This window comes from Equus quagga, chromosome 11 (genome assembly GCF_021613505.1).
Source record: "Equus quagga isolate Etosha38 chromosome 11, UCLA_HA_Equagga_1.0, whole genome shotgun sequence".
Lineage (NCBI taxonomy): Eukaryota > Metazoa > Chordata > Mammalia > Perissodactyla > Equidae > Equus > Equus quagga.
In genome coordinates this window covers 116,109,112-116,130,481 of record NC_060277.1, presented here as the reverse complement: position 1 = coordinate 116,130,481, position 21,370 = coordinate 116,109,112, and the positions used below count along the sequence as shown (strand labels likewise).

The 21,370-nt window shown below is 52.1% G+C and overlaps 2 protein-coding genes across 8 annotated transcripts in view; one reads left to right on the top strand and one right to left on the bottom strand.

Moving 5' to 3' along the window:
* TBCD (tubulin folding cofactor D) overlaps positions 1-21,370 on the bottom strand; it is a 190,006-nt gene that overhangs the window by 106,796 nt on the left and 61,840 nt on the right. The window lies entirely within an intron of this gene.
* Positions 10,515-19,948, top strand: ZNF750 (zinc finger protein 750). The gene is made up of 3 exons (XM_046676428.1): positions 10,515-11,170; positions 17,262-18,878; positions 19,019-19,948. The coding sequence occupies exons 2-3, from the start codon at positions 17,452-17,454 to the stop codon at positions 19,728-19,730; spliced, it is 2,139 nt and encodes a 712-aa protein (XP_046532384.1). The 5' UTR covers positions 10,515-11,170; positions 17,262-17,451; the 3' UTR covers positions 19,731-19,948.

Here is a 21,370-nt window from a genome sequence, read left to right as displayed (position 1 = left end):
TGGCAGCGTCCCACACAAAGTACAAGAAGATTGGCACAGATGTTAGTTTATTGACAGTCTTCCTCAAGCAAAAAGAGGAAGATTGGCAACAGATGTAAGCTCAGGGCCAATCTTCCTCACCAAAAAAGGAAAATAACAGGTATTGGTGAGGATGTGGAAAAACTGGAACACTGTGCACTGCTGGTGGGAATGCAAGATGGTGGTTGCTGTAGAAAACAGTCAGGTGGTTCCTCAACAAGTTATATGTAGAATTACCACAGGATCCAGCAATTCTCCCCCAAGATACACACCCAAAAGAGACGAAAACAGGCGCTCACAGGCACCTGTGCACAAATGTTCACAGCAGCGTTACTCACAGCAGATAAAAGGCAGAAACAACCCAGCGTCCATCAGCTGATACGTAAATAAACAAAATGTGGTCTATCTGTATGTTGTGAGCTAAACTGTGTCCCTTCCAAATTCATATGTTGAAGTCCTAACCCCCAGGACCTCACAATGTGACTGTATTTGGAGAGAAGACCTTTAAAGAGGTGACTAAGGTACAACGAGGCCAACATGACTGTTGTCCTTATAAGAAGAGAAGATCAGGACACAGATACACAGATCAAGGTGCAACGACATGAAGACACAACAAGAAGGGAGCCACCTGCAAGCTGAGGAGAGAGGCCTTGAGAAAAACCAACCCTGCCAGCACCTTGATCTTGGACTTCCAGCCCAGAGAACTGTGAGAAAATAAATTTCTGTTGTTTAAGCTGCCCAATCTGGGTACTTTGTTATGGCAGCCGGAGAAAACTAATACACTGAACAGTGGAATATTCTTTAGCAATAAAAAGAAATGAAATACTGACACAGGCTACAACATGATGAACTTTGAAAACATTACGCTAAGTGAAAGAAGCCAGTCACAAAGGACCACGTATTAAATGACGCTATTTATAAGAAATACACAGAATACACAAATCCACAGAGACAGAAAATAGATTAGTGATGGTGTAGGGCCGAGGAGAACAGGGGGTTTCAGGTGACAGCTAAGGGGTGTGGGGGTTCTTTCTGGGAGAATGCAAAGGTTCTAGAATTGATTGTGGTGATGGTTGCACAGCCCTGTGACTACACTAGAAGCCACTGGTTTGTACACCTTAAACGGGTGAACTGCACAGAACGTAAGTCACATCTCTACAGAACCATTAAAAAAAATCCTCTAGGTGGGTGTTATTATCCCAACTTATACATAAGTATACTGAGCATAGGTAAGTTACCTTTCTACTTCTACTTGGGTCAATTTTGATCAATTATATTTTTCTAGGAATGTCTGACCTACCAAATTTATTAGCAAAAGATATTCTAATGTGTCATCCTGTATTCTGTCTTCGCAGGTCTGCATGGCGCCTGGATGGCAGCTCCCATCGAAACATCTGACACTGTCCGGGCGAGCTCCTCTCATCTTCTATTAACAAGCCCCAGCCTCCTCTCTGGGCTCTGTCTGTCCTCTTTCGTCCATTTCTAACGCTGCTTGCTCCGTCTTCCCCTCACCCACTCCGCAGTCTGAGCCGCTCTTCTACCTGCCACAGCCTTTAAGGCGAGTGAGCAAGCGATTTCTGCCCAGGGCCAGAGCATGAGCATTTCAGGATTCGTGGGCCACAGGCAGTCTTTTTTTCTTTTTTAAACAACGTTTAGAAAAGGAAAACCCATTCTTGGCTCCAAGGCCATACCAAGGTCAGCTGGGCCCGAGGCCACAGTCTCAGGTTTAAACTTCCTTTCAAGTACACTACTGGCTGCACCTCCAAAGTTCTGACAGGTAACAGTTTAGTTACTGTTCATTTCTATCTTTCAATTTGTATTGTAAAATTTCTATTGGGATTTCTTCTTTGATTCATGTGTTATTTAGAAATCCATGTTTTCAAATTTTCAAAAGAAAATTTATGTCTTACCTTTGTTTTTCTGTATCTGACTTTTAATTTCATTGCTTTGTGGTCAAAGAATGTAGTGTATACACTAGTGATTTCTCTGGAATTTCTTGAGATTTGTTTTAGGGTCTAGTCAATGTGCAGTACTGGGAAGCGCTCCCCATGTATCTAAGAATGCACATTCCCCGACTGCTGGCTGCAGAGTTCTACATAAATCCACAGACCCAACCCTGTTATTTATGCTATCCGACCACAGATAGACATCTCCCCATTATTTTGTTTCCTAGTGGCCCTGTCCGCAATTGAGAGAGGTGTTTGAGCTCTCAGGAGCACACCAGATTTGTCCATTTATCTCTGCAGCCCTAAGGATTCTTGCTTTCCATGGCCTTAAGTATAATGCAGGCACCTGTGTCAGTCAGGGTTGATGCCAAGTGACACACCAATCTATGCAGGGGCCAGAGCTGACGTACCCATGGGGGCCGAGTGACAGTCTACACCATCTGTTCCCTCTGCCTCTGCTACAGGGCCTGGTGTCAGCAGGACCTGGGCATGGGGAGGGGGCAGCAAAGACAAGAGGGACCCCTGAGCATGTGCTGCAACAACCCACGAGGACATGGTGGAGCCCGCACCCACCACTCCTGCCTCCACGTCGTCAACTTGGAGAACGCAGACGAGCTGTGGAAGAGCTGGCACACCTCACTGCAGAGCTGCCAGCAAAGCAGCTCCATGTCCAGAGGGGCCAAAGAGGGGGACCCAGGGGAGATAGAGATGGAGGAGCTGAGGAGGGGGATCCAGGGGACAGGGAGGTGGAGATGGAGAGAAAGAGGACCCAGGGAACGTGGAGGAGCCAAGGAGGGGGATACAAGGTGGGGGGGATAGAGAGGAGACACAGGGGTCACAGCAAGGGACAGAGAAGGCACCTGCACCCCACAAGGCAGTCAGCAGTCCAGCATCAACACACATGGTCTATGAAAGCGCTGCCCCGGGATGTGCCTCATGGTACACGAGGCCGCTGCTTCACTGCGGCCTTCTATGTTGTGCACACCCTCTCGCAGAACCAGCAGGGAAGGGGATTCTGGCAGAGGGACCCAGTTTAGCTAAGCTGACATGACGCCAAAGCCGCAAGGCAAAACCTTTAGCATCACAGTGTGGAGATGAAGAGGCAAGAGTGTAAGCAAGCTGTGTGTCTCTGGACAGTCCTCCCAGGGTGACCATGAGGATCCAGAATTTATCTAGGTGCTGAGAACAATGTCTAGGACACAGCCAATGCTCCATGAAGATTAATTCTTACTTTAATTGTTATTATTTTGATTACTGCTGGTAAGTACAACCTACAGAGTGTCTGGGAACACCACCAACCCTATTGGCTGAGGGTTGGGGTTTTGACACCCAGGCAGATTCAGGACAACTGGCCTTGGGCCTGCTGAGACCCTGCACAACTTTGGGCCACTCATGTGAAAGAAAGGACTACGCAGCTGCCAACAAGGCAGTCTGTTCCTTCTGGGGCTCTGGAAGAAGGGGGAAGTTTCCATGAGAAATCAAAGCCCCCAGCCCAGCCATGCACATCACCTTGAGTGGGTGGGAGCAGCCCAAGCTGAGGGGCAGTGAAGCCTGCTACAGGTTGCCCAGCTGGGCTGCCCTGGGGACGCAACCCAGAACCTCACTGCAGACATCTCACATGCCTAGTGAACATGAGCCAGGCAGGAATCACGAATTACACAGGAGAAGCATGCACACGTGGGAGAGCATGCAGACGCAACCCAGAACCTCACTGCAGACATCTCACATGCCTGCTGAACACGAGCCAGGCAGGAATCATGAATTACAGATGAGAAGCATGCACACGAGGGACAGCGTGCAGACGCAACCTGAGGGTCAGAAGCTCAGGGATTCAAGAGAGCAGAGCCTAAAGACACACTCAACAGCAAAGTCATGGAAGGAAGAATAGAAACCACAGCGAAGGATGGGGAAGCCCTGAGAAAGACCCAAAACAAATGTCTGGAAATGAAAGAAAAGAAGATGCATTGCTGCGGATGAACTCGATGGACTCAGGACACACCAAAGAGAAACTGGCCCTGAGGGCTGAGCTCAGGAAGGGAGCAGCACAGGGCCACGGTGGGGAGCACGGGAAGGACCAGTTCCAGGAACCTTCTCCCTCACTCATCTTTTGTCTATATTTTATTGTTATGTTGTTCACTAATGTTATCTGTAGCATGAGAAATAAAAGAAAGGAAAAAAAACCTCTGTGTTAATTTTTCTTTATTTGTCCTAGTTCAATTTAACGAAAGGACTTCTGTACGTGCTTGTGAAAACACCCACAGGTCGACCTGTGAAAAGTGTCTTCTAAATACAAATTCAACAAAAGGAGGGAAGGAGCCACATGACCTGCTCCTGGAAAACTGTATAAGCTACGGAGAGGTGAGCAAGCGAGAATTCCGAAACACAAGACACTTTATTGTTGGGTGAGGAGAGGAGATGAGGTGAAGAAAACTGTGGGAATCCACAAAACTTGGCCCAAGTTCACAAACCTGAATCAGTTTCCCAATCAAAGACAAAACAAGCCCTTAGCACAGGGTTTCGAGTTTCACTTGAGATGCAGAAGCCCCACCACGCTGGGAGAGGGAGAGCAGCAGAGCCTCTGCAGCCTGGGTTCCGAGACTCCATCTAAACACCAGGCGCAGCCAGCCTCCGGTCCAGCTCTGAGCCTCAGGTGCACGCCCAGCCATGAGGACTCCATCTCCAGGCTCAGCTCTGCTCCTTGCTTCACACATTCCCTGGGGGAAGGCGTTGGAAGGGAGGAGCCTCGGGAGCTGCCTGCCCACAGGGCACACACCCAGAAACTGCCAGCCCCCGGTCCTCCCTCCCTCTCTCCCTCCCACTGAGCACCCAGCTCCTGCTCCAGGCGGAGGGTACTGCCCCCAGACACGGGACAGCCTGGGAGCAAGAGGGCGGGAGGCAGGGCTTGTGTGCTCCCCTCCAAAAATTAAAGTCCCATAAATTCTAAGAGTGGCAGCACTGGAATAGTAAGCAAATTAAAACTCAAGTAGTGCAATCCTCTCAGACTTCAAGTCACAAACAGGCCCTCCACTCATTCCTCAAGGAAAGTAAACATCCAACAGCAGACCCTGCCCTGAAGGCTCCCAGCCTCAGCTGCCTCACTGGACAGCCATGTTAGCTCTGCTTTCCTGTCTCCATTATCCAGTGTCTGATAAAGTAAAAGCCCACTGACACTGTCAGGGTTTTGTAAGCCAGAAATCAAGGGCATCACCTGAGAGAGACAACCTGCCTCACGAGCTCCATGGCCGAGTCCTCCAGGGAGGGACAGGGTGGGATAGCAGGGCCTCCAAGCACCAGCCTGACTCCCACACGCGCTTCAGGCCCCAGGCGCCAGCCTCTGGCTCGCCTTGGCTGGTCGGGGCCGCCCCCAGCATGGGTGGCCGGTGGGAGCACCCGTGGCGACAGCAGTGACTTGCTCCTGTGTTTCTGATCCAAGGAGACAGGGTCCAGGCCTTGCTGGTGGCCTCTGAGCAGCAGGAGCAGGGCCTGGGTCCAACACTGAGCTGACAGGCTTGCGAAGCACCCCAACCAGGCCAGAGCCTTGCTCTCAGTCTGCAGAAGGAACGCAGCTGAAAACCGACAGACAGACAGGCGGCAGGTGCCAGCGGCACAGCCCGGCGACACAGCTGTACCTCCTCATGCCAAGAACAGGCCGAGAGGGGCAGATATGCAAACAGCGGACGTCCCAGAGAGGACAAGGAGGGCAGGAGGGCAAAGCGCCACTGAGCAGGCACAGGTGCCTATCAGCAACGGGGACCACAGGGACACAGGTGCCCCAGAACCCTCTCAGAACCAAAGGTCTGGGTGCTTGCAGGGGCCACACCAGCTTCCTCGGACGGGCTTCTCACTACGGGGTCCAACTGGAAATGGATTCCAGTCAAGAAACCCCAGGAAACACATCTTCCTCTGGAGGAGGGAGCACATAAAACCTGAGGTGCACAAAGTTGGAGTGGGAGCAGCCTCAGCACAGGGCTCAGTGGGCACCACGGCCTGGAGCAGCTCCTGAAAGAGGCAGCGTGCTAGAAGGAAGCTGGGAAAGGTCAGGTCCCAGCTCTGCTCTCTGCCCTCAGTACACCTCTCTCAGCAAAGGCTCAGGAGCACAGTGTGTGTGCGTGTGCACGTGGAAGCTGCCCTGCCCTCCATGGGCCTGCAGTCCATAGGAAAGCAGCCCCACGGTCTCCCGACCCACGTCCTCCCAGCAGAGCAGTATCCCGCCCACAGGCCGGGCCCCTCACATCTCACAGGACTCATGAGGGCAGAGACCCTGAGACACAGCCTGGACAGTGAGGCACCTCTCGGCCCCAGGAACCTTCCCGGCTCCCCTTCTCTTGCGACCTCCCTGGGGCGGAGCCCACAAGGACAGGACCTCACGGAGCATGTGTCAACTTCGACAACTTAACAAATGTGGTCGCAGCAGCTGGTTAGGGCTCACTTCTTCCAATGATCAGAATGAGACAGAGACAGAGATCATGCCTCCAACTTTTCTGTCTAGTCTTTATTTCCTTTCTCCTTTCCTCCAGATGCAGCACCCCAAAAGGAGTGCAAACAGTTAAAACAGAAACCATCTTGTACTTACTTAAAAGGTCAAAAACAGAAGTGACCTGTTTCCTTCATCAGAGATGTTCTGTCCTGCGATGCATGCCATTCCCACCATGCACACCCAACCACAGTGGGCCGTTGTGATCAACCTGTCGGAACCAAAGGAAGCCCACAAGTAGGAGCCCCAGTGCACCTTCCTACAGACAGAAGACTAAGGCCCAGGTCAGGGGGTTGCCCACGTCACAGGAGGAGGAAACAGCGGGGCCAAGACTTGATCTCAGCAGCCTGGCCACAGAGCACAGACATGAGGATGGTGCTGCCGAAAAGAACAGGGAGGGGGACAGTGACAGAGATGGGGACAGGGGGGAACAGTGACAGAGATGGGGGCGGAGGGGGGACAGAGACAGAGATGGGGGCGGGGGGAGAGAGATGGGGACGGCGGGGGGACAGTGACAGAGACGGGGGTAAGGACAGGGATGCAGAGGAGGACAGTGACAGGGATGGAGAGGGGGACAGTGACAGACATGGGGATGGAGGGGAGACAGTGACAGAGATGGGGACAAAGAGGGAGACAGTGACAGATGGAGACAGAAGGGGACAGTGACACAGACGGGGACAGAGAGGGGGGAGTGTCAGATGGGGACGGAGGGGGGACAGTGACAGAGATGGGGAGGGGGACAGGGATGGGAACAGCAGGAAGACTAAGCTGCCCAAAGCCGTGAAGTCAGGAGCAGGCAGAGGAGCTAGCGGGACAGCTGCTGCATCCTCACCCACTGGGGGAGTAGGGCAGCCGCGACCCTGGATGGGCCTCCAGACCCAAACCTGGGGGCAGGGAGCGAAGGTAGGACAGCACGGCACAGTCTGATGCAGCAGCTGAACTCAGGCCCAAGACCACCTGTGTGGGTGTGGCCATGACCCCCAACCCCCACGCAGGCAGGACTGCCGCTCCCATGAGAGAAGCCGCTGCCGTGGCACCTATCCCTCCCCACACCCACAGCCATCAAGGCCTTCATGGCCAGGAGCCCCACCGTCAGCCACCCCGCCACGGTTCTGAGCACGGGGGTCCATGGGTCCGGTTCGCAGCCATCTGCATTTCAGATGGAGAGGCATGTCCCCCCCGTGCAGCCCTTCCACTATCTGGTGTGATTCTGCTGTTGTCCTCCAGGCTGGGCGACCTCAGCCAGGCTGCTTACCCTCTCTGTGCTGTCTCACTCTGCAAACCAGGCTCGTGAGAGAGTTCCTACTTCACAGAGTTGCTGCAGGATCATGTGGACTAACGCAGGAGAGTGCTCAGCACAGGGCTTCACACCAGAACACACTTAGCAAAGGCAGCTGCTGCCCCTTTCCTCCTCCTACAGATCTGACCTTCTTGGTCAGCAGCTTAGTCACAAGTCACAACAGCGGGCTGGAGCCACTCACAACAGAAGAGGACTCTTCTTTTTTAGGGCACAAGCTACAGGGTCAAGGAGAACGGGAGGGCAAAGCAGGGATGACCCTTGGGAGCCTGGACCGGACGCCGAGCCTGAATGGGAAGCGAGGTAACCAGACCCCCGATGCACTGCAGGACCCCCTTAAGCCCCAGATGTGCAGCTCCAGAGGAGGCGGCAGGCGCAGACTAAACCAAGGAGAACAGGAGCGCCGCTGGGGAAGCGGACCCTGGAACCCCAGCCCTGCCGCAGCCACAGTGAGCTCTCCGGGGTGGCCGGCAGGTGGAGGAGGCATCAGCCCGAAAACAGGAAACCTCTGTGGAAGAAACGAAGATGACGCAGGGAGAACCCACCACTTGCCCAGAGCCCTTGGAGAAGCAGGAGAGGCTACTGCACGACCACCGTAGGATGAGGCCCTGAAAGGAGCCCTTGGAACAAACAGGACTCTCGGAAACCAAGAACCACAACAGCAGGCAGAAGTAATTAACAGAAAGGCCAGAAGACAGAGCTAAGGAGCCTGAGAAAAGCGAGGGGAAAGGAAAGAACCCACAGGGCCCACTCCATGGCCTCGCGGTGAAGTTCGGCGGGCTCCGCTTTGGTGGCCCAGTTCAGTTCCACACGTTGATCTACAACAGTCAGCGCCTACACTGTGGCAGCGACCCACATACAAAATAGAGGACGACTGGCATGGATGTTAGCTCAGGGACGATCTTTCTCAGCAAAAATAAAAAAGAAAGAGCCCACAGGGAGAAACAGTTGTGTGTTAAGAATCAGGAGTCTCGGTGACACACAACTCTAGGAGAGGGCAACTCTGAGGCCAGCATCGCTGCCTCCTGGGGCCATCACTACACAGCACATCTCTCCAGGAAATGTGCTTCTCAGAGCTCAGGAAACAGCACGCGAGATCTGCGCCCTTTGCTGAGTGTCAACTGTACCTTTAAAAGCAGCACCGTAAATGAACAGCTAGCCACACGCCTGCTCAAGTGTCCAGGGGTAAAGTGCAGGGACACCGGCACCTGACCCAGAAACGCAGCAAACAAGAAGGATGGAGGGCAGGAGCATGGTAGACCACGTGGCAAAGCAGAGCCGGCACAATGCTCACTGGGGCACCCAGTGTCGGGCACAGAGCCATCACTGTCGGAGTCCCACAACTCCCAGAGAGTTGAAACTTTTCGTATTTAAATGTTGAGGGCAAAGAATCAGGAATCAGAATGGCATCAAACTTTTCCGCAGCAGCGCCAAAAGGTCGATGCACAGGGCCTCTCACGCCCTACAGGTCAGGACACCCAGCCGGGGCTCTGCACCAAACCACCAACCAGGCGGAAGACACTTCCATCAACCAAGGCTCCAGAAACTCACCTCTCCACACTCTCCCTCAGGAGCCACAAAAGGGACATGTTCCCCACCAAAAGAAGGGGCCAGCCCAAGAGAGACGGCATGGGTCCACGAAAGAGCTTCCAACATAGCAGAGAAGTGGCGCGTACCCAGGAGGGGGCACGTGGAGCCACAGGAGCCAGAGAGCCAAACTCTCGCTTCCCAAAAAGGGAAGCAACACCCAAAGCCGGAGGTAAACACCAACACATTCAGCTGAGAGTGGGAAGGGGCCCCATCTGCCAGCCTTGCCTCCAGTCTGGGACAGCAAAGTCGGACAGCCTCCCCTTTCTGAGGAATGAAGCCTCCTCTTTGCTCTCTCAGGGGTCCTGAGCCAGGTAAGGCTGACCACCCTGCTGGAGAGGCCTCTAAGGGGGACTCCAGAGGGGAGAGAGGCCCAGCTGTGCCCTCCCGGACGCAAGGCAGGTGAGTGAAGCCACCTGGACCCTCCACACCAGGACCACTGCTGCTCAACACCACCAGTGCCCAGCCAACGCCCACGGGACACAAGAATCGCCTGGCCCGCCCACCCAAACTCCAGGCCCACAAAATCACGAGATGTAGTGGAACGGCGGTTGTTTCAAGCTGCTCGATTTGGGCGACTGTAAGAGGCACAGCAGGGGACCACTGTCTCTTTGTGACGAGACTTAGAGAGCTGTTCTCACTCTTCAAAGTATATGGATCTCTAATTTGGACAAAAGCAACTAATAACTTCTTTTTTAAAAGAATTCAATATGAAAGTAAAGCCAAGTAAAACCTTAAGTCTTAAATTGAAAAAAGAAAAAGAAAACCACCAGCATCTGGCCTGGGAAGCCCGACCCCACGCCACCATGCCAGGCGCACCCCATGTGACAGGGCCCGACCCCACACCACCATGCCAGGCGCACCACATGTGACAGGGCCCGACCCCACGCCACCGTGCCAGGCGCACCCCATGTGACAGGGCCTGACCCCAGCGCACACCATCTCCTTTCCCGGTCCTCAAACTGACACCACAGGCCCAGCTCCCCAACAGTGGGGAGACAGTCACAGATTAAACAGCAAGCAGCTGAAGCAGGGGTCAGGGCGGGGGGAGATAAACTGCCTCGAAAATGAAATGTCTTAATAATTTATTAAAAAAAGGGCAGAGCCAGGGTGAGCAGAGCTGACTCCTGCTGGCAGCACAGGTCCCGCCCGCCCTGCAGCACGCTGGGTGCTGGTCTTGGGCATGCAACGGCAGGTCCCTGCGGCGAGGCGGCCGAGGCTGTCTCCCGCCCTCCCCACTCTCGAGGAGGACCAGGGACAAAGATTCCCAGACTGCCAGGCACAGGGCAGAGGGCGAGAGGCAACAGATCATCCAAGGCCCGACCAGGCCCTTCACGCGAGGACGCCACAAGCATGGCCCCGTCAGAGGAGATGCACTTCCCTGCTGCCACCCACATCTGCTGGAGCTTCTAGAGGAAGGTCTCACACACGGTGTCTTTATCACAACACCAGACCTTTATCAGAGTCCAACCTCCACCCCAGTACTCCCTGCTCTAACCGTGAACACGACCCCTCCAGCCCACGAATGCTGGGGCAGCACTAAAATGGCATCCACGAGACTGAAGCCAGGAGCTTCCGGGAGGCACAGAAGTGGCACTCGGCTGGCCGGCGGGCGGTGACGCTGCTCTGAAGCGCTCGGTGGGTGCAAACACATGAATCGTAGCTGCGGGCAGGAGGAATATCAGGTGCATCTCTGCGCCCCGAGGGCTCAACTCCTACACTTAAATCCCTCCCACTGGGACAGCCGGCTCCAGTTTCAGCCAGAGCGAGCGTGAGAACAGGTCCTGCTCCCGGCACGGCAGCCACAGCACGGCTCTGACCTCGCCGGTCCCACATCGCCCGCCTCTGGTAAGTACCCACGATTTCTTCTCAAATTCAAGTTTTCCTTCCAAACTGCTCTCAGCTGTATCTGACACTCTGGCTCAGTGAATCACTGCCCGCCGTCTGCTCTGCCTTGCTCCGTTCTGAGGATTACTCAGGACCCAGCAGGTGCATCGCTGGAGCGGAGACCATTATTACAAAACTTTTAATAAGGCTTACACTTTATTCTAAGAATATGAACAAGTTTATTTGGAAATTAAGTCCTTATTTCTACCATAAAATTCATAAAATGTAAACCAAAACTCAAATTTATATTATTGCTTATCTGTTCCTCGCCTTAAAAATAAACTACAATAAATTTCAACATAAAAGAATCATATACATACATGTATATGATTAAGACACTTGCTGATTTTAACTTATAATTTAATTTTAAAACTTTTAAAGTTAAAAAATAAGTATTATTTTCACATAAGCTTACAAAAAGAAACTCAACCAAAGAGGATCCTTATATATACAAAAAAGGGGTTTTTTCCCCTTAGAAGTTCCTCATAAACCTCTACGAGAACAATTACTTAACAAATTATTGGCTGAGACTGACCAAAGTCAGACTTCATTTAAGCAAATTCTGTCTACATTTGTTATCCTAACTTTTACGTTGCATTAACAAAGTCCTTCTGAAGCTTAGCTATTGTAGGATAAACAAGGCAGGCAGGTCCGGCTCTGGGGCTCTGCTCACAAGCCACGCAGCCTTAGAGCTGTGTTCACTGTTCAGGGCTTATGTCTGTAACCTGGGGTCTCTGGCTGAAACTAGAAACAGCCCCTGTTGTTTTTCTGGGTCCATTCTTCCAAATTATATTCCAGAAAACTGTCTTTTTCCCCAGGTCCTGGATGTCCCGAAGTTTATCTTTCATTTTAAAGAACCGAAAGTCTGGGAGGGAGTGGTGGTTAAGCTCAATTGGAGTAAAACTCACAAATCTTGTTCTTGCGACACCCCAGTGGGTAGGCGACAATGGCGTGTCCTTGCGTTATGCAACAGTGCCACATCACAATATTGTAATTACAGCATGCCCTTCAAAACGCTCTACCTGATGAGGCTCCTCGCCAGACAGCTGGACACCACCAAAGGACCATTACAGCATTAGTCCAGTTCACAGGTTAATCGCATGACGAGCATAGTTGCCCAGCCCATCACGGCAGTGTTCTATAAAGTTAAGCTATAATTACCTCTATTGTGTCCTATCAAAGCTTGAAAACTAGACAAGAGAAAGATTTTTTCAAAGTTCAAACTCCTTAGAAACTTTTAAAACATGGCAGCCTCTCATTCTTGTCCTAACAACTGGCAACATTAACTGTGCACACTTAGGACCCACCGAGAGACAAAGCACTGGCGAGTCAGTGCTTCCAAAGAAGCACACAGCCCAGTGGCCACCAAAACCACGAGCTGTTCAAAGCCTTGTGGGTAGCTGAGCCTGACGCCCGACGAGCGCGGCGAGCAGAGCCCTGTGGCAGGAGAGGTGAGCGGCCGGAGACGGCTCCCAGCTCACAGCACCTGCCACAGGCAAAAGTAAACCAGCCTAACACAAGCAGATGTTTAAAATGCTTGAAAAGTCACCAAAGGGAGGTTTTTACGTAAAGCAGGAAACCCTCTGTGAAGGCTCACCCAGGCCCCGTGCATGCCTTTATGTCACTGCCCAGCGTCCTTCGCCTGCAGTGTGGACGCTGCACAGTGGCTCCATAGTGCACAGCGAACCTGAGAGGGAGGCGGCGATGCCAGCGGCCGACTCCCCAGGTCGCACAGGTGCCTTGGAGGGCAGGGCACAACCAGCTGCCCTCGGAGGCAGGGAGAGGAGACCCAGGAGGGAGGGCGTGTGAGACGCAGGGCTCCCAGCACTCGCCACGGGTCAAGCAGGAGGGAAAGTAGGGCAACAGGCCGTGTCACAGAAACCTCCTCACGGTTAAGCTCACATCTGAACGCTAACACATGCTAACGCTGCAGTTCTCCGGCCCTGCTTTGTTAACCCTCACTGCCACAGCTCTCCCAACAGTGCCGCCTGAGACTCAGAGTGCCTTCCCAGGAAGGCCACGTGCGGCGCCCTCCCCACCTTTAGGAAAACTTCACCTCTGGGTGCAAATCTGAACTTACTGCAAACACTGAGAGTTCTGGATCAGACTCTTTTGGCAACAATACCCGTTTGTGGAACATTTACCACCAGCAGCTGCCAGTAAGCACTAAGCCCAGCAGGTACTGGACAGGCAGAGACTGTCACAAACCCTGTCTCCATAGACAGCAAGCCTGAGGAGGTCGCAGGCAGTTAGTTTGGGTTCCCTCGTCCAAGTAAAGCTCAGGTGGGCAGGAGCAGAACTCACAGACTGACATCATCACTCCACAGGCTGCCCCATCAAGAGCTTACAAAAGCCTCAAGCGTCTCCCACTTACTCCTCTGACATTACTGACTTTCTGTAGCCGGGTGAGCCTGTCTGCCCTCTCCATCAGCGTGTGAAGCAGCTGTGCTCTCGTGTTTTAATTAGCAAACTGTGTAACCCTGAGAGGTCAGTTTACCCAAAGTTACTGAAACTACTATGACTCCATCACAGGCTTCCCTGCCAATAATTAAACCCCAGAACACTCTCACCTCCTGGAACACCAGCAGCAAGGAAAGCATCCCCTGAAAGCCTGTTTACTGTCCTTGTAAGCTAACCAACCAAAACCAAACAGGTTAGACCAAAACTTTAGGCACAACATCATCTGATTAAAAAAAGTACATACTGGGGCCAGCCCAGTGGTGTAGTGATTAAGTTCATGCACTCCACTTCCGTGGCCCAGGGTTCATGAGTTCGGATCCTGGGCACAGACCTACAACACTGCTCCTCCTCAAGCCATGCTGTGGCGGCGACCCATATACAAAATAGAGGAAGATTGGCACAGATGGCAGCTCAGGGCCAATCTTCCTCACCAAAAAAAGAGAAAAAGAAAAGAAATGAAACAATTAAAAACAAAAGTACAGGGGCCAGCCCAGTGGCGCAGTGGTTAAGTTTGCATGTTCCGCTTCAGCAGCCCTGGGTTCGCCGGTTCAGCTCTTGGGTGCGGAGATGGCACCACTTGGCAAGCTATGCTGTGATAGGCATCCCACATATAAAGTAGAGGAAGATGGGCACAAATGTTAGCTCAGGGCCAGTCTTCCTCAGCAAAAAGAGGAGGACTGGAGGCAGACGTTAGGTCAGGGCTAATCTTCCTCAAAAAAAAAAAAGCACATATTAACATAAAAGTAATTATTTCCCAAATCATTCTTTTAGGTAATACTATGATAACTTACATATAACTTGCCTCTTATAAACCTTTGAGGAAACTTAGTCAACATAGATTTATTTATATTTTTGTCTAAAAGTATCAACAACATTAAACATACTGCTTCTAAAACTAACATCAGCATTCTCTCAAATCTCAAAAGAAGTTTCGTCCACCTGCGTGTGCGTTTTGGACGCTGGGTGCGTGCCTGCGTCCACTGCTGGCATCGCCAGGGCTCTGGGCTCACACCTGATAAACGTTTTGCAACTGTCATCATTTTGATCATGATGCTTCCAGCTCCTGATGAAATCATCAGTTCTCAGGCCTCTGCCGTAACACATCCTATACAATCATGGGAACCGGACTTGCAGAGGTTCTCACGCCTTCAGAGTGAGGCAGCACAATGGGACATGCCAGCACAGGCCCCTCTGACTTATCTGGCTGGCCTGGCGCTGGCTGGAAGCGCTTCCTGACGGGAGGCAAGGAAATCGTGCTCTTATAGCCCAGAGCACACCTGGCCCTCAAGGTACGGACTGAACTCATAAAGAATTATTTTACATTTTTTCCCTTAGTAAGAGGGGAAATTAGAGAGACGCAAAGCTATGATTACATGTTTAATTTGCTCAGCTTTGACACTGCCTTGCAGCTCCTGTGGCCCCACGCGGTGGGAGAGGAGGGGGCCAGGTGAGCTGGAAAGCTGAAGAGCCCAGGTACCAGGTGCCGCGGGCCTGGCTCTGACTACCCGACACCCCACCAAAGAATGTCCCAAAGCAACCCCAGGGATCCCTCTCCCTGCTTATGGGGCAGACAAAAATCCCATTTCTCATCCAAAATACGTGTCTCAAAACCCCTGCTCACAGGGGAAGGCCACGGGCACCACAGAGCCCTCCCGTCTACCCACACCGCCTCCTAGTAAATAAACATGTCTCTGAAAGAACAGGATGATAAAACAGGTTAGCAGGCAGTTTGTAGGGCAGAGGCACAGTGTTTTTAAGAAATATGAACAAACAAGGAGAGAAACCAGTTTGCTGAGAATAAAATCAGGTAGCCTTCTCAAATTTAAGGTGTCCAAGCAAAGACTGACACCTGACTCCCCGGTCCTCATGCCGCCTCCTGCAGTCTCCCCATCACCTCATCTGGACAGGGACGCAGGGAGAGGCATCAGGAGTCACTGCATTCTATTCTGTGAAAACAAGTCTCTCGGAGTTCCCATCCGTATTTCTCTATTTTTAAAAGGCTGCTTTCCAGATCAATGTTTTAACCACCCAGTGTCTAGAAGGTGACACTTTAAGATGAAATCTCACAGGACTCACGAAAGACCATATGTGCTCGTTCCAGAAAGCAAAACCGCAACAGGAAACAGTTTTGTTTAATCATTTCCTTTTAGCTTTATTTTTAATGCATTTGAAAATATTTAGAAGCTAAAGACGTTTTCCTTTTTACCTTTTCTATGCAAAGTGAAGTGCGGGGCCTTATTCCTCACCCCTCCCCTCCAGCCTACCCCACTCACAGGCCTTCTCTAGACAGTCCCTCCAGGGGTTGGTCCAGGACAGGCGGCTGCCTAGGCCCTGGAGATCCTCCCAGATCTCACGTCTTTCTTCTCAGCTTCAGTTATCACAGCAGAGGCAGCGCCCCAGGGGTATGCGGTGAGACCTCCTGTAAGCCTCAGTGGGGGGCTGGGGGGGCAGGGAGAGGAGGACCCTCGGGATGGGGAAGGCATGGGGAAGGCCAGACACACCGGAAGCCCCCCACTGGGTCCCAGGGCTGGGGGAGAGGTGCACAGCAGCGTGATAGCTCCCACTGGCCAAGGACCTTGCCAAGGATGGCCCAGGGTCCACTTCCTAAAGGTTAATAGCTGGGTTGGCTCCCCACCACAATCCAACCACCTCTGAAACAGGCGCCACGCCCTCTGGCTTCCTCCTGACCAGGAGGGCTGCAAAGCCTTAGTCCTGCCTTTGGAGGAAAGGCCAGGAAAGGCAGGCAGGCGTCCTGGGCCGGCCACACTCTCGCTGCTCACAAGCAGCTGTGCTTCCTGCCAGGCAGGGACAGGTCCATGAGGTGGGCAAAGGACACTGGGCAGTGAAGGAGAACACTTGGTCACTTACAGGGCTCCCAGACTCACCTGAGGGCGCTTCAAAACCATCTGAGTCTGCACAGATATAGCACTTCTATTTGCATTTGAGACAAGAGAATGCAACATCAATAAAGCTGACTTTTCATTTGGGATTTTAGAAGCAGCGGGTGGGAGCGTGGAGTACAACCATCTGATCTCACAGGGAGGGCCATCAAGGAGCACTTACTGAGTGTTCCTGTCACACTTCCATTGTTCTAAGCGAACACAAGTGTGAGTGTGGCACACGCGCACAAGCCCGGGGCTCCTGTGTACAGCAGTCAGAGCAGCACGCTGTGACGGGGCCCCGTCCAGAAACTCTGTGGACACGGAGGGCAGGGTGGATCTCAGCGGTCACTCAGCCTCCTCGGGCCACAAGCTTCCTAGCATTGGAGGCCTCAGATCACAGGACAAAGGTTCCCAAAACTCAGAGTTACAGGAATTCTCAGAGCTGACACTAAACACTCCACACACCACATTCCTCTTGACCCCACGGCATTCTTTCAGGTCAGACTTCAGAAATCAGAAACATCCTGGGGAGCTGCCAGCCAGGTTACGAGTGGGGGTCAGTCGATGCTCACCTTGTACCTCCTACCCTCAGGAGGAAGAGGAATGAGGTGTAGCCTCCATTCCTCAGGGGTCTGTGGGAGGACAGGCTCGTCCCTCCTCAGCCCAGTAAGCCAGGACCCTGACACCAAGGCTCTGCTTCTCCATTGCAGCTCCCATCCCCAATCAAGCAAGACTTTCCTCGTCAGACCCACTGCACGCAGAGCTGGCTTCAAATAAAGTGCTTGGAAAAGAAAGCAAAGGAGAAGCGGTGACACGACGTTACAAACCACCAAGTCTGAACTAAACAGGAGCCAGCAGTGACCGGACGCCGAGACCTGAGCCAGACCCATAAAAAGGAAAATGAGTCTTCTCAAAGAGAGAAAACCAAAAAAGCCACATTATATCCCAAGGCCTCCAGGAAAACCCTTCAAGTATAAGTGTTTCCAGTGTCCCTTTACTTGCAACGAAAAGTCGCATCTCTTTAATCACATGAAGTACGGTCTTTGTAAAAACTCTATCACTTTAGTATCAGAGCAAGATCGCGTCCCCAAGTGCCCCAAATCCAACTCTTTAGACTCTAAGCAAACCAGCCAGCTGGACCCTGTGGCGAAGCCCACCTCCTCCAAGTCTGTCACAAGCGGGCTCTCACACTTTGACGCCAAGCTTCAACACAGCAAGGACGCCAAAGAAAATGTGGACCTGCACACGTGTGGGCCCCACACATGCCCAGGACAGAAGCCTGCTCTCCTCAAGGAAGCAGTGCCCCTGAGTCCAGAAGCCACCATGGGCACCCAGCCCGCCCTGGAAGGCGTTGTGCGGCCTTCAGCATTTGTTCCAGTCGGAGAGCAGAGGCTGAAAGGCCCAGAGCACGTCGAGCCTCCTGCAGTGCTGCCCCTGCCCACGCCCAGCACCAAGGCCACCTCCTTCCACACCAAGTCTGCATTCCACGCTCCCGGCTACCCGTGGAGAGCTGGCTCACCTTTCCTCCCACCTGAGTTTCCACATAAAGTTCCCCCTACAAAGGGGTTCGGTGCCGTCTCCCCGTACATGCACCCCACGATCCCGGACTACCCACCTCACTTCTACACGGAGCATGGACTGGCCACCGTCTACTCACCCTACCTGCTGGCTGGGAACTCACCAGAGTGTGACGCCACCCTGCTCGCGGTCTATGGTGCCCAAGACCATAGGCGCTTCCTGCCTCACCCCGGGCCGATCCCTAAGCACTTGAGCCCCTCTCCATCCACATATGATCACTACAGATTTTTCCAGCAGCACCACTCCAATCTGCCAATTCCGTACGGATTTTACAGACCAGAGTCTGCGTTCTCCTCCTATGGTCTCAGACTGCCCCCCGTCGCTGGCATTTCACAAGATCAAAGCTCTCACCTACTGGAAGAAGCCGCTCTGGTCTACCCAGCCTCGAGTCCGTCCAAGTTAAACCCTCCCAACTCCCACAGAAAGCACACGGAGTTTGAGAAAGAAAGCCCAACTCCTGAGGCTAAAGACCCTTCCAAAGATGGGCAGAGGGACACGGAAGGGACCAAAATGAGCCCGCGTGCAGGGAGCGCAGCCACAGGCTCCCCAGGAAGGCCGAGTCCCACCAACTTCACACAGACAAGCCAGCCGTGTGCCGGGCTGTGCAGCCTCTCAGACAAGCTGGCCTCCAGCAGCCTGGGAAGGTTCCATCAACCCGAGCAGAGCCTTGCAGCCTTCAAGCCCATCAAGAGAAGCCCAGAGCGCCCACACTCCCAGGCTCCAGAGAACAGAGACGAGGCTCCAAAAAGGTAAGAAAATGTCATTTTCAAAACCTCCAAAGTAACATCTCTGGTTGTGCTCAATTAGCCGAGCTTTTATGTGCTCAAAATGCTTCACAGGTAGCTTTTCTAAGCAAAGTTCCTATTCAGCTTCTCTTTGCCTCTTCCAGCCTCAATGCTGTGAACACAGATGCCACGGCTCAGACAGGAAGCGCCTGTCATGGCCTAGAGGCCGCGCCTTGCAGCCCAGAGGATGGCTCCAGGATGGCCCCACTAAACCTCTCCAAGAAACCAGAGACCAGACCGGTGGCTGCTCACGACCCCGTTTACGAAGACTTCACAGAACTGCAGGATATGCCTCTGAACCTCTCAGTGAAGGACCCCTGCAATGCCCTGACTCCGAGGCCCTCCTTCCACAGCCCGCCACAAGAGGCAGAGCCTGCTACTGCTGCCCCAAAGACTGAGCCAGAAAGTTCTGGAGACAGGCCAGACCACACGGAGACAAAGCGAAATAGCCTTGACTCTGACGAGGCTCCATCGACAAGTCCCACAGGGAAGGCCCAGGGCTCGCGAGGAGCAGCCGACAGCAGTGACGAGCAGAAGCAGACGGCGGCCGTGGCCCTCTGCCAGCTGGCGGCCTACAGCCCAGGGAACGTCCGGGTGGGTGATGGGGAGCCCACAGCCCAGGGGTCTGCCTGCCAACAACGCTCCCCCACTCTCAGTGCCACAGGAAGCCAGGAAGCGCAGTGTGACCTCCGACCCAAAGGGCAAAAGAGGACAAGCCCAAGGGATGCAGGGAAGTCCCAGCAAGGCACTAAGAAGACGAAGCCGAGCGACACGGCTCGCGTCTTCACCCTACGGAAAAGAACACGGCTGTCCTAGCGCCCGGCTCTCCTAGGACGCAAACGGCTGCAGCCGTGGACATGCCTTCTGAGGTGGTCGCAACAGAAGCAAGTCCTCAGCAGCGGCTTCACTTTTTCATCGGGTCAATTTTTACAGTGCAGCTTCTTTTTCTTCTTAAAAAAAAAAGCTGCAATTCAGTTTTTGTAAATATTAAGCATGAATATTAAAAGGTGCTTCTACTTTTGGTTGTAAAAATATTTGAATGACTCATTCTAAGACTGATGAGTTAAACATTGGCTTTCGTTTTATAAAATGCCAAATGAAATGCATAGGACTAAAAGGTAACTCTTAGGTGTAGGCCATCTCATAGGAAATCTTTTAAAAATACTTTCCTATAAATATCTTAACACTAGAACAAATTGTTTTAACTGTTTTTCTATTGAATCTAATCTGTGTCTTAAAGTAAGTAACAATTACTGGAAAAAAATGCCAGAAAAAACATTTTAGGTACTAGCATTTAAGTGCCATGTGTAAAAACATTGTGATTTGTTATAACTGAATAATACACAAACATCAAGAGGCTATTTATACAAGTAATTTATTTCCATTAGGGAAAATGTACCACTGGCGAAGCTATTATCAACATATTTTATTTCCTTATAATGTTACAGTGAATTTTATGACTCATTTAGCCTCATTTTCCACTTCCTAAAATGATGTATATATTGCTAATTTTCCAATAAACTCATAGGTGAACTTTAAGAACATATGAGACAAATATAAACTCTGCGTTAGAGTATTTTGCCATAATAAACTCAAAGAAAAACAGAATAGAGCGAGGGGGCAACTGAAACAAACTGAGAAAAAGGGTGTGTCTGTGTGCATGTGTGTAAAGTGTGAGTGTGGAGGGCACCTGTACGTGCTGTACATGCTGTGCTGTAAACTAGCGCAGCGACCCCAGGGCAACTCGAGGACTCCCAGGGTCTCGGGCACCTTAGGAGAGCAAGTCTGCGGGGCTCCGAGTCCTAAAACCTCTGCCTGAGAACCAGGAGACAGGCTTCCCCAGCCCCTCCCCAGCCCCCTTCACAACAGCCCTTCCTCCCACTTTCCGAGGGCCTCTCTCAGCCACGTGCGCCTGGGATGTCAAGCAAGGGCCAACGGGAACAGTGACTGAGGGGGGAACCCCTCCACGAGGCAGGTGGTCTGCGTCCCAGCTGCGTGTGCCCATAACAAGGCTTCCAGCACTCAGAGCTGAAAATTAGAATGTGTTAACAAGAATGTTTAAGTAAAAAATGGACGTGGAGCCTTGCCTCCTCCTAGGTACAAGCACTATCCACCAAGAGATAGCCTGAACTAAAAACCCAGCCTGTTAACAGCTGCATTTCAATAATATTTTCTGCTGTTTTGATCACCTTTGTACTAGGAACCAATTCTTTAAAAACTCAACCTGGAAAAATTTTAAATATGCAGAGGAAGATGGGCACGGATGTTAGCTTAGGGCCAGTCTTCCTCAGCAAAAAGAGGAGGATTGGCAGCAGATATTAGCTCAGGGCTAATCTTCCTCAAAAAAAAAAAAGTTTTATTTTAAAATGATATTATTCAGGATGGCAAACAACACGCTTTGCAACAGGTTAATATCAACTTGTAAAAGGGAGGCAGAGTTTGTCACAATTCTTCTA